We start from the raw sequence: 13,892 nt of genomic DNA on the forward strand, positions 1-13,892 counted from the left end.
AAAAAAAAAAAAAAGGAAACTGGGCAAACAAAAATATGCTCAGGTGTAGTTATCAGAGAGATTGCAAAATAAACCAACCAGATGTTACCTTCCCATCAAACTGGCAAAAAAATTTTTTTAAAGAGTAATAATATCCAGTGCTCAGAAAGTTGAAGGGAAACTGGTCCATTCATCCACTGCTGGTGGAAGTATAAATTGGTACAGCTTTTTTGGAGGACAGTAAATGTTAATATAAAAATAAGCATATACTAGGGCACCTGGGTGGCTCAGTCAGTTGAGTGTCCAACTCCATTTCGGCTCAGGTCATAATCCCAGAGTTGTGGGATCAAGCCCCACACCAGGCTCAGCAAGGAGCCTGCTTAAGATGCTCTCTCATTATCTCCCTCTGCCCCTCTCCCACACTTGTGCTCTCTCGAGTTAAAAAAGAAAAAAAAGCATATACTATAAAGTGGTAATTCCACTACCATAAAGTGCCATATTCAGTATCTAGCCTAGATAAATTGTGGCACACATGCAGAGCAGCAATTTTTAAGAGAAATACTGGAAACAATCTCAATATTCATAACAAAAAATATATGTCTTGGATATATATCTCTCCACTATGGATTATACAATGATTCAAAGGAATGAAATAAATACTGACATGGAAACACAGTCAAATCACATTAAGTGACAGGGGAAGGGAGAAAGCAAGTTTAAAAACATACATTCTTCCTATTACTCATGTAAAAGTGGAAAATTACTTATTCCTACATATTCCATATATATACACATACACAAATAGTTATAAACATATATCTAAATGCACTGAAACAGGACTAGTAGGAAAACTGATAAAACAATCACTAATCATTCTCTATAGGAGAGACTCCACAACTGGTGGAAAGCAGTCAGGAGAAACACATAAATGTATGCATATATTTTTTTCTTTAGTATTTATTAGCATTGTTTATACATACACAGTAAGGTCAAATGTCAATGAACATCCAGAAATTCACCTAGATTCTACCGTTAACATTCTACTATATCTTGTATCTATTCACCACTTATTTTTTAAACGCATTTCAAGTTCTAGATGTCAGTATGTACACTTCACTCCTAAACACTTCATCATGCATAATAACTAAAACAGAGGGGAAAAATTACACTTAATGAAATACACAAGTCTCTAATGTGCCATTACACAGGTTTTGACCATCACAGCCAAAGAACAAATAATCCAAAAAGGGGCAGAAGACATGAATAGACATTTTTTCTAAAGAAGACATACAGATGGCCAAAAGACATGAAAAGATGCTCAACATCACTTACCCGGGAAATGCAAATCAAAACTACAGTGATATATCACCTCACACCTACCAGAATGGCTAAAATCAACAACACAAGAAACAACAGGTGTTGGCAAGGATGTGGAGAAAGAACCACCCTCTTGCACTGTTGGTGGGAATGTAAACTGGTGCAGCCACTCTGAAAACAGTATGAAGGTTCCACAAAAAGTTGAAAATAGAACTACTGGGGTGCTTGGCTGGCTCAGTCGGTAGAGCATGCAACTCTTGATCTCGGGGTTGTGAGTTCAAGCCCCACACTGGGTGTAGAGATCACTTAAAAGTAAAATCTTAAAAAAAAAAAAAAAAAAGAAAGAAAAAGAAAAAGAAGAACTACCGTACAATCCAGAATTGCGCTACTAGGTATTCACCCAAAGAATACAAAAATACTAATTCAAAGGGATACATGCACCAGAATGCTTACAGTATTATACACAATAGCCAAGTTATGGAAATAGCCCAAGTGTCCTCCAATTGATGAATGGATAAAGTAGTGTGTGTGTGTGTGTGCGCGTGTGTACACACACACACACACACACACACACCAGAATATTACTCAGCCATAAAAAAGAATGAAGTCTTGCTATTTGCAACATGGATGGAGCTAGAGAATACAATGCTAAGTTAAATAAGGCAGTCAGAGAAAGACAAATACCATATGATCTCACTCATGTGTGGAATTTAAGAAACAAATGAGCAAAGGAAAAAGAGAGACAGACAGAGACAGAGAGACAGACAAAAGACTCTTAACTACAGGGAACAAACTGATGGTTACCAGAAGTGAGGTGGGTAGAGGGACTGGTGAAACAAGTGATGGGGATTAAGGAATGCACTTGTTATGAGCACTTGGTGTTGTATGGAACTGATGAATCACTATATTGTACACCTACAACTAATATACTGTATGTTAACTAAATTTTTAAAAAATTTAAAAAAGGGGGGGGTTGTTTGACAACTACATTCTGTATGATCCAAGTCCCTAGTAAGATACAGAACATTACCACCATACTATCAAGTTCTCTTGTGCCCCCTCCCAATCCCCACAACCACCACCTTAGAGGTAAACACCATTCTGGGCTTTTTTCCAGCAATTGATAAGTGTTGCTTGTTTTAGAATTCACATAAATGAAATCATATAATATGTGTTCTCTTAGGCAAAGCTTCTTTCCTGCTCAGCCTGACTGTGAAACTCATCCATGTTTTGTGTATCCATAGTTGGTTCCTTTTTATCGTTGGATAGTATTCTGCTGTTTGGACATACCAGTTTGTTTACCTACTCTCCTGCTGATGGACGCCTGGAGTGTTTCCAGTTTGGAGCTACTATGAATACTCTTGTACAAGTATTTTTGTGAACTTATGTTTTCATTTCTCTTGGGTAAACACCTAGGAGTAGAACTGCTGGGTCATGGAGTAGATGTGTATTTACTTTTATAAAAAACTACCAGACCTTTATCCAAAGTGGATATACCATGTATTACATTTTAAAAATCATTGCTGTTAACAGTGGTTACCCAAGAAAGAAGCTGAAGAAGACAGTGGACTTACTGATTATTCACATCTGTATTGTAAAAATTCAACCAATAGGGTTACTTTCATTATATAAAAAGAACAAAGCCAAGAGTCTACATCTAATACTAGTCCAGACTTCTTGAGTTAGCCTACACTGACACTAACTTCTAAAGAGGTCAGCAAACCACAGGTGCTGTTTTTATAAATCAAATATTGAAACATAGCTAGGTCCATTAGTTTATACATTGTCTATAGCTACTTTCAAGCTACAATAGAGTTGAGTAGTTGCAACAGACACCAGTGGGCTGGCAAAGGCTAAAGTACTACCTGGTCCCTTAAAGGAAAAATTGGCCACCTCTTGTTCTAAAGCATTTACATTTTTTTTTTTTCATTTCAAAGTGACATTTGAAACTCTCTCATTCAACTTTTCTCCTACAGAATTAAAAGCAAGAGATTTTAAATGGGTTATCTAAGCTTAGCTGGATGTGTGGAACCAAAAATTAGGTCTATATTCTGAGTCCTAGTTTGGTCACCTCAGAATACTGATATACTTCTAAGGTTCATGAAGTAAAAAAATATACATGCCCACAGGCTCACTTTTACTACAGTGCCCTATGTGGAAACTTCAAAATGAATTACTTTAGTGGGGCAGAATCATGGTAAGTTATGGGGAATTATGCCTTTATGTACAAGTATCTCCACGAATAAGACTTTCACAGTGTGTAGCCATACTAGCCCAACAATACTTTCAACTTTAGCCCAAGGAATAGATGAATCTCAAGATGAAACTGATTAAATGACAATTTGTGCATAAAAAAAAAAAAAAGGTAAGTGCTTACTATTACTATGTGCCAGATGCTACAGGGATGTGCAAATGAAATCCTGATGTGTGAGAACATCTAGTTAGTAAGAGCAATGTACATAAACAACTATAATCCAGGATACAAAGTTTTAGGTGTTACAGGAGATAAATGTGGTATTACTTTCATCTGGGCACATCAGAGAAAGCTTATGACAGCTGATACTCAAGCTAGATCTGTGAAGTAGGAAAGAATTTTCGATGCAGAGATGAAAGGGCATGGGGGAGGGAATGAGCAGAGCATTCCAGACCAAGGGCCCTCAGATCCACCCATTTGGGCTATGACATGTGGTATATGTAGAGTACGGTGGGAAATGACAGGTTATAAGGTTGGAAACTTAGTTCTAACCCAGTATGTAATAAGCCCGGAATGCCAGGCTGTCTGGAAATTATTTAAACTTTCTGAAAACAGTGGGGATCCAAATACAATTTTAGGGTATGGGAAGTAGCATGATCAAAGCTGTAGCCTTAAAAATAACCTGACAGCAGTGAAGTTGCAGTGGTTTAGGTCACAATGATTCCAAATGATTCCTTGGGTTTTTCTGGAGATGCATCAGAAGTTATGAGCTTCCCCAAAGTCAATAACACTATAGCTTTTTTTGTTTTAAGAAGCAGGTAGAAGCTGGAAAGCCAATGGTCTATTTGAACTTGGAACAACTTTGGAAAAGTTATGAAAGCTCTTCATCTGGTGCTTTAAGTTTTATTTTTTTAATAGTTTTTTTAATGTTTATTTGAGAGAGAGAGAGAGAGAGAGAGAGAGACAGAGGTAAAGAGAGAGAATCCCAATGCGGAGCTCAATCCCACCACAAGATCATAACCTAACCGAAATCACAAGAGCCAGATACTTAACCGACTGAGCTACCCAGGTGCCTTCATCAGGGAATTTATAAGAAAAGGCACTACCAGACCCTGATACAGGGGAGACAGGGTTGATGCAAGTGTTAAGGACTACAAAATTTGAAACAGGTGGTTAGTATTATGAAGCTATGAAAAACGAGCACCCTGCACCCCCTCTGAATGTGGGTTTTCGTAAGATATGGGCATGGGAGAGGAATAGGGTAGAGTAAATTAATTCCTGAATTAACTGTAGTAGTGGCAATGAGGATGTGGGTCACAGATTTAAGAGACATTATAGAACTGGCATGACTTGGACAGGTTTAGAGCCCAAATGACAAAAAAGATAGTGACCTTCTTTTCAAAAATTGCAAATACAGGAGCAACTCAGAACTTCAGTAGAGGAAGGAAAAAAGAGCTCTGTTTGCAAGGTGACATATAAGGTAATTTAGTTACAGAGTTAGTCAAGATATCTAAGCCTCTCTCTCTCAAGGTTTATGGGATATGCAGGATGCAACTGAATCTGAGAGAGATGTTAACCAGTAAGTAAAATGTGTGAGTGATCTTTGCAGTTGTTTTATGAGACTGCCAGGGAAGAAGATGAAGAAAAAACAAGGCCAAAGACAGCACCTGAGAAATACACGTTTAGGAAACAAGGTAGAACAGACTGGAGCGAATCAGGAAAATGATTATGAGAGATACTGGGGGAGGGGGGTGGTAAGGGCACACAAAGGGCAACTATTTATGGGCCAGAATCTACCAACAGAAATGTACCTTATGCTGGGGCACCTGGGTGGTGCCCCATTAAGCGTCAGACTCTTGCACAGGTCATGATCTCACGGTTTTGTGGGTTCGAGCCCAACATCGAGCTCAGCACTGGCAGCCCAGAGACTGCTTGGGATTCTCTCTCCCTCTGCCCTTCCCCCACTAGCTCTCTGTCTCTCTCAAAATAAATTAACTTAAAAAAAATTTTTTTTTTAAAGAAAAGTACCTTTGGATGAGGGTGAGTCATACCTTACTATGACATCAGCAAAATACTAAGAAGTCACAAATAAGAGCCAGTCCACAATCAGTAACAAAGTTTAAACAGATACGTGGGAGGCTGCTAAGTTAAAGGATTATTTTCAGAAATATTATTTGTAAAGCACCCTGCAGGACGCAGGACATTACTGTTAAATAAATGCCCATTAAATCTGAGAAAAGTTAAAACACACACACACACACACACACACACACACACACACACACACACACAGGTCCTTTATGCAGGTCTCATAAGAGCAGTATAAAAAGCTAAATAGAGCAATAAAGCAGGAAGCAGGAGACCTGGATAATCACCTCGTTTCTGTTATCCTAATCAGATGCACCACTCAGGCAGTCACAAACTCAGCTGAATCTTCAACAAGAAAGTTAAGTGGATGCTTCCTCTGAACTTCTATGAAAACTCACAATGCTATTAAAAAGGTGGGGGTGGTAGGGGCACCTGGCTGGCTCAGTCAGTTGGGCATTCAACTCTTTATTTATTTATTTAAAAAAAAATTTTTTTTAACGTTTATTTATTTTTGAGAGAGAGAGAGACAGAGCATGAACAGGGGAGGGTCAGAGAGAGGGAGACACAGAATCCGAAACAGGCTCCAGGCTCTGAGCTGTCAGCACAGAGCCCAATGCGGGGCTCAAACTCACGGACCATGAGATCGTGACCTGAGCCGAAGTCGGCCGCTTAACTGACTGAGCCACCCAGGCACCCCATTCAACTCTTGATCTAAGCTCAGGTCTTGATCCCAGGGCCATGGGTTCGGGCCCCACACTAGGCATGAAGCCTATGTTAAAACACACAAACAAACAAATAAACAAAACGGGGGGGGGGGGGTAGTGGGATGCCCAAACATGCGGGAACCTTTATACTATGATACACCAATACCAAAACAGTTTTTAAAATGTTGTAAAAGACTAATTACATGGGAACACTTCATAATAGAGCTCACTCATTCAACTTATTTTTATTACCTTCCTACTAAGTGCTGGGCAAAAGGCTCAATGTTAGGGAATCAAAGACGAGTAAGTAAGAATGTATAGTCTAGTAAACAGGCAACACTACTACATAAAGTCATAAATGCTATAACAGAAAAAAATATTGTGGGATACACAGGCACTTGATGCAGTCTTAAGGCAAATAGGCATTCAAAGATGTGTACCAGAGATCAGGCTATCAAAGCTGACATCTGAATACCCAAGCCAAGGTCAAAGAGAGAGATTCAGAAGCTAGGAAACAGGCCCAGAAGGGGTAGAGAATGGCAGACAGAGAAATAAGTCAGCAAGATTATAGTGTGTGTGTCATACTAAGGAGCCCCTGAGGACAATGGAGATTTATTTACAAGAAGTGTACTGAACATTCCACAGTCCTATGAAACATCCAATTGAAGATTTCCGACAGGCAGTTGGTTATATTAATATAAAAAAAACCATACAAACTAGAGATGTAGATTTGGAAGTCTCAACATAGAATAACTGAAGACACCAGAATACATAAATTCTAAGAGGAAGTGTGAACATTTCCCACAGAGGTGATGGAGTGGGGCAAGGTTATCCCCAACACATAACCCCAAGGTTATGCCCCCAAGGTGGCAGAGGAGTAAAAACCATCCCCTCAAACATCAAAAATTAAGATAAAACTAGCTATCTAAGTGTATACTTAAATTTTTACTTATACATAAAAAAAATTATTTACAAAAAAGAAACAGACTATTAAAATGTTAATAGTGCTTATTCTAAGTGGTTAAAGATTACAGATTAATTTTACTTCAAAATTAATGCAATAAATGCATAATTAGAAAATAATAAACTTATCTTTCAACGTTAAATGTTTCTCTTTCCATTACACGATTGGTCCTTAAACACGACAAATCATGGAAATATTGTGACTAAAGATAGAAAGATTTTTAAACTTCTTTTAATATAATTAATTTAATTCTACAGATATAAATTCAAAAGTCAATTTCAAAGAATCAAATTTTGGGGGTAGAGGAAGGTTGGTCTTTAACAATAGTAAAGCACATACTACTGTAATTACAACATCTAGAACATAACACACAAACTTACCCCGTCCCCTCCCTTCCACTACCAGTCCAGGAAGTGCTGTCTCCTGCTGGGTGATGGCTCATTATGCCTCTGCTGCTGCCGCTGCCACACCCACCACTGACCTTCATTTATAGCCTGCACACAGGGTAAGGCAAGTCCTGTTACTTTCCCAACAGTGCACATTTTTGTAAAGTTTCTTTAGTATGTCACACTCCACAGGACAAAGAACAACATCTTACAAAACTATGTGATACTGGGAAAATAAACACACTTGCCTTCTCCCCTACAGTCAGACACCCAAGATGGGATGGAGTCTGATCTCCAAAGCAGAGCATTTACTGAGGCATGACCCAGAATGGGAGCAGGTGACTGAGAAAATGGCACTTCGTGGATCTATAATAAAAGAAAAGGTACATGAACAAAATGTAGATGTTAATAGTTTTGGTCCAGAATCCCGAGTATGCTTGGAAATCAGTAACTCAAGTTTTAAGTTAATATTAATATAGAGCATCTACTGACAGCCCTCAGATAATGAACTCCAAAGAAGCCCACAGCAGATGTCATTAAATGACATCAAGTCACAGCATAGTTTTAAGAAAAAAAAAAAAAAAAAAGCCTCTGGCCTTGGAGGTAGTTTAAAGGCCAAGGATTCTATCGCTGAGTAAATTTTGACAAATCAGATCTACGAGTTCAACTTTCTCACCTATGAAATGAGGACATAGGGCTACATTAGTGGCTTTCAAGCTTTTTTGACTGTGAGCCACAATAAGAAATACATTTTACTCAAGGTACCTGTATATATAAAGTACAGAAAAGTTTCATGGAACATGTTTCCTTAGAATAAACTTATCAGGCAGAATAAACTGGTATTTTTACTATTCTATTTCACTATTCTTAAATTTTTTTTTTTACGTTTATTCATTTTTGAGAGAGAGAGGCAGACAGAGCACAAGCAAGGTAGGGGCAGAGAGAGAGGGAGACACAGAATCTGAAGCAGGCTCCAGGCTCCCAGCTATCAGCACAGAGACCGACACGGGGCTCGAACTCACAAACCACGAGATCATGACCTGAGTGGAAGTTGGATGCACAACCAACTGAGCCACCCAGGTGCCCCTCTATTTCATTATTCTTAAAAATGTTAATTGCAACACATGGTCTGTTACAGTTTAAATAATAGATGATTTCTAAGCTATCTTTCACTCTAATTGTATTTAATGCATTTAGTTTTAGTATTTGCAACATAAGCCACAAGATGCTATTTTTTTGTCCTATTTTCATACATGGCAACTACTAATTCCTGATGTGTCATTACTGTTCAGCATAAGAAACCAGCTCTAGGTATACTTTGATCATCTACATAGTGCACTTTATTTTAGAAGGTTGTTGTGAAAATCAACTGAAGTGATTTTATATCTGCGAGTATTTTGAAACTGCCAAACATACAAGAAGCAACTCAAAATCTTTCATATAGGAGCACCTGGCTGGCTCAGTCAGTACAGCATACACAACTCTTGATCTTGGGGTCATGGGTTTGAGCCCCACATTGGGTATAGAGATTACTTAAAAAAAATAAAATCTTAAAAAAAAATCTTTTATATGGTCATTTAAAATAAGACAATGTGGGGTGCATGGGTATCTCAGTCAGTTAAGCGTCCAACTCTTAGTTTTGGTTCAGGTCATGATCTCACAGTTTTGTGAGTTTGAGCCCCACATCGGGCTCTGTGCTGACAGTACAGAGCCTGCTTGAGATTCTCTCTCCTGGTCTCTCTGCCCCTCTCCCACTCACGCTGTGTCTCTCTCACAAATGAATAAAATTTTTAAAAATACTATAAAGTAAGACAATATGGTATAACCTCCACTATTTTCTCTATCCCAAGTATAAATGCTAAAATTGCTCTTTAAATGCGTGCTTTTAATATATCCCACGCATTGAAGAACCTCAAATTAGACGGGATAAATGTACTAAAGACTTCAATGTAAAAAATAAAATTAGGAAATATGTTAAATGAATGTCTTTATAAAATCTTTGAGGTAGGGGCGCCTGGGTGGCTCAGTCGGTTGAGCGTCCAACTTCGGCTCAGGTCATGATCTCATAACTCGTGAGTTCAAGCCCCGCTTCAGGCTCTGTGCTGACAGCTCGGAGCCTGGAGCCTGCTTCAGATTCTGTGCCTCCCTCTCTCTGCCCCAACCCACTTGCATTCTGTCTCTGTCTCTCTCACAAATAAATAAACATTAAAAAAAAAAAATCTTTGAGGTAGAGAAGGCTTTTTTCTATAGGCCAGCAGACACTGCAACTTTACCAAAGTCAACCCAAAAAACAAACACATAACCATCTCCCCGCTACACCTACACTGAAATTCAAAAGCAACTAGAAAAAATTTGCAAATGAGTTTCTTTAAAAAAAAAAAAAAGTAACTTATTTCCAAAACGTAAAGGGTACACATATTAAATATAACCTAGAAATTGCACTAGTAGAAACATATATCAAGAAATAAATTTGCAGAAATGTACATGCAAGGCTGGAGGGAATGGGCAGAGGAGAGACCAGTACATACGATAAAGTACTGGTTAAAAAAAAATCAGGAGTTATTCATATTTCCCTGGGTATCTCCCATGCATACATAAGATATACATGTTAATCAACATGTTTGTTTTAAAAAATCATGGTAGTACACGGACCTATATAATAGAACATTAGTGAGCTATTAAAAATGATACAGATTTTTATTAACATGGGAAGGTGCCCACAATATATTCCAAACACTATAAAGCAACACTTGTTGTAGGATCTCTTTTTGTTAAAAAAAAAAAAAAAAATTGACATTATACCCATTTAAGTCTGCCCAGATATGTATCAAAAATATTAACAGTGGGTATCTCTGTGGTGATGAGATCAGGCAGCTAGCCCATACAGTGCCTTTCTAAGAATTAGAACTGGAACAAGATACTCTTTTCTCTAGGCAGACTCCCCACGCTCAAGGGTACACAGCCTGGAGAGTGGAGTATGGACTTCAGCCTCTACACACCACATCTACATATATCCTTAGAGAGATGCCCTTATGTTGGGATAGGATTATGGATGGCAATTTATGCCATTTTGCACTGGTTTACTATTACTCCAATAAACGCGGAAATGTATTATTTGTTGATAAGAATAACACTTATTTTGGAGCGTCTGAGTGGCTCAATTGGTTGGGTGACTGACTTCGGCTCAGGTCATGATCTCACAGTTGGTGAGTTCGAGCCCCGCGTCGGGCTCTGTGCTGACAGCTCAGAGCCTGGAGCTGCTTCAGATTCTGTGTCTCCCCCTCTCTCTTCCCCTCCCCTGCTCATGCTGTGTGTCTCTCTGTCTCTCAATAATAAATAAATGTTAAAAAAAAAAAAAAGAATAACCCTTATTTTCAATTTTGAATAAGTCTCCTTTAATCCTTCTAAAACTAATCCCAACTTTACCTGTAGTACTAGAACTCTTATATGCCTTTACACTTTGACAGTTTGTGCCTATTATTTACTTAAATGCATATACTCAATAAAATTTCAACTTCAACATCATATAAATACAAAGGTTAGGTAAGAAGTACTACCTGCATTAAGAAATGTCATTCTAACATAAAATGAAGGTACTTATTACTGGAAATAAGGCACTGAGGGAAGTAGTCTACAAAGTTAATCCCTCTCCACCACTCAAAAATTCCTTCAGCAAAATGGTAGCACATTCTAGAAGCAATAATTGTTCACCACTTTCCCCCCATTTAACTCCGGATGCAAGATTTATTTCCTCTTCACATTAGTGGGTTCCCAAAAGACAGCTATCTAAATAAAAATCGTGAGTGTTAGTTAGGCAAGGCATCTGTAAAATAATAAAACTGCTGGACTAGGATTAAAGGACAACTGGGTTCTTTTCTTGGCTCTGTGGAATATGTAATTTTACACAAAGCAAAATCACAACCTCTCTAGATCTCATTTTTCTCATCTCTAAACTGGGGGTTGGGCTAAAAAACCTCCAAGGCCTCTTTCAGCTTGTGATAGGACTTTAAGCCTCCTTTCCACTCTGGAGGAGCCAATTTCAGTCAAAAGCAACAGTTTATTTTTTGAGTCATAGCTAATTTACCCTCTCCCTGTTTCTCTTAAAAATGTCGTGCCCAAATAGTTCTCAACTCTAGAAATTTATTCTCACTCGGAAAAAAAAGGTCAAGACCTACTAACAAGGTGTTCTTTAAAAGGCAAAAACAAAACAAAACACTAGTCCTTATTCAATATAAATTATAAATTAATATAAATTTTCGGAAAGCAAAAACGCACCCTAAAGCAGCACTCCACTGGTGGATGGCTTAAATAGGTCTTTTAAAACAAAGAACTCATACACAGAAAAACTGCTAACATACACAACCATCACATGTTTTGAAGGCACAAAAACTGTTCCCCCTGGGATTTACTTTCCCCAAAAGAAGCCTCTCTGCCAGGAAGAAAACGTCTCTAATTAAAAAGGAATTAGGCAGGAACCAACCCTTTTAATGGTCTTCTCACTGTCCGAATTCAAGTGCATTTTCGTGTACCAAGTACTTGTGTGATTAACTAACCGCGGCACAAAGATGCAACCCACACACTTAACACTCACTCACACTCTTCCGACCGGGGTGGCAGCGTGGACGAGTCACAAGATAGCGGCGAGAGTGGAAATTTCCTCTCCCCGGGCGTGGGGCAGGGTCTGGCTTCCCCGAACCGCTCGGCGCCACCGGCCGCCTCAGCCAGGGCCTCTCCCGGACCGCGCGCTCCGTACAAAGGAGGCCCGGGCTCTCGGCTGCCGCACGCTCGGGACTCGGCTCCGGGCAGGGGTCCCCAGCCTCCGGCGCCGCTCGGGGCCGGAGGCCTGGGCAGCACAGCACGTGCGCCCCGCTCCCGACTGGGAGGAAGAAACCGGCGCGGCGCGGCGCGGCCCGGCCGGGGCTGCCCGCGGGCCCGGCTGCCTCGGGAGCGAGCGGCGGCCCGCCCGCCACGCTAGAAATGAATGGGGCCGCGCTGCCCCTCCTCCGCCACCGCCCGTACGACAGTCTGGCGGCCCGGGACGAACACCGCTGTGGGCGGCGGAGGCTGTGGCTGCTCTGGGGGCCCCCGCGCGGGGAGCCGCCTCCCGCCTTTCCTTTCCCACCCCACCCCGCCCGGCGTCCCCCGGACCGCTGCCGGTCCCGGCGCCCAACCGCCGCCCGCTCACCCCAGCTCTTGGCGGTGCGCCCCAGGAACTCTCCGGTGGTGGGGTTGTAGATGAAGAGCTTCCACTCGGCTAGGCTCTGGTTGAAGGACTTCTTCTCTTTCTTCGTCATGGTGCGTGTGCCTACGACGAGGGGAGCGGCGGCCGCGCGGGTGGAGGCGGCGAGGAGCGCGGAGGCGCGTCCCGCTTCAAGCGGCACAGCCCGGCGACGGCGGCGGAAAGCGGGACGGCAAAGGACACCTCCGCGCTGCGGTACGCACTCGAACCTACTGCGCCGCGCTAGCCCGGCGGCCGCTCGGGCCGCGGGAGCCTGACGTCTCCGCCCGCCGCAACCAATCCGCGCGCCGCTCGATCCGCGCCGCCGCCGCCGCCGCCGCCGCCGCCGCCGCCGCCGCCCGGAGCGGCCGGTTTCGGAGAGGACGCCCCGCCCCAGGCCCCGGCCCCGCCTCGCCCCGCCCCCCTCGCCCCGCGCCTCCCCGCCAGGCTTAGGGACGCTCGGGGCTCCCTCTGCCCTGGTCCGAGGAAGCAAAAACCACACATGGCAACTTTAAAAATCACGAGGGCTTCATAAGCACATTTACATTAACAAGCAAAAGGTGGGCGTCCGTGACCCGCAGGTTTCTCAGGAGGAGAACTCTGGGGAGATGCTGTGGGCAACCGGGGCCCGGCGGCCCCTCGGCTCCTTGCCTGCGGCAGCGTGGGGCCAAAACGCGGAAACGACTCCTGTCTGCTCGAGTCGTCTTCACCGAGCAGAGGACTTCACCACCCTCTCGCCGACCGGCCTCCCAAACCGCCTCGAGGCGTTCTCCTTTGGGCTCTCTGACGTGCGTAAACTCTGCTGTAGGATCCCGTGAGGCATCCAGCGTAGTACGTACTGCCGCTCAGAGAATGCCCTTACTTGGCTCTTCGGAAGGATTTCGCCAGGAACCGCAGCTCGATGGAAATTTCACTCTAACTACTTCAGTACTAACGAAACGGAGTATGCTTTTCTCCAGATTCGGTTGAATTTATCAAGGAAATCAATATATATGCTTTCCTGAGGTTCCTGTCAGCTCTAAAGACCTGCTTTTTTCTGAGA

At 41.9% G+C, this 13,892-nt stretch overlaps 1 protein-coding gene across 1 annotated transcript in view; it reads right to left on the bottom strand.

Moving 5' to 3' along the window:
* The window catches only part of ATP1B3 (ATPase Na+/K+ transporting subunit beta 3), a 45,435-nt gene extending 32,271 nt beyond the window's left edge, over positions 1 to 13,164 (bottom strand). Inside the window, exon 1 of the mRNA XM_049629777.1 lies at positions 12,818 to 13,164. Coding sequence (XP_049485734.1) covers positions 12,818 to 12,926 — 109 coding nt within the window. The 5' untranslated portion in view covers positions 12,927 to 13,164. The remainder of the gene's footprint in view (positions 1 to 12,817) is intronic.
* Between the last annotated feature and the right edge of the window lie 728 nt (positions 13,165 to 13,892).

This window comes from Panthera uncia, chromosome C2 (genome assembly GCF_023721935.1).
Source record: "Panthera uncia isolate 11264 chromosome C2, Puncia_PCG_1.0, whole genome shotgun sequence".
NCBI classification, from domain to species: Eukaryota; Metazoa; Chordata; class Mammalia; order Carnivora; family Felidae; genus Panthera; species Panthera uncia.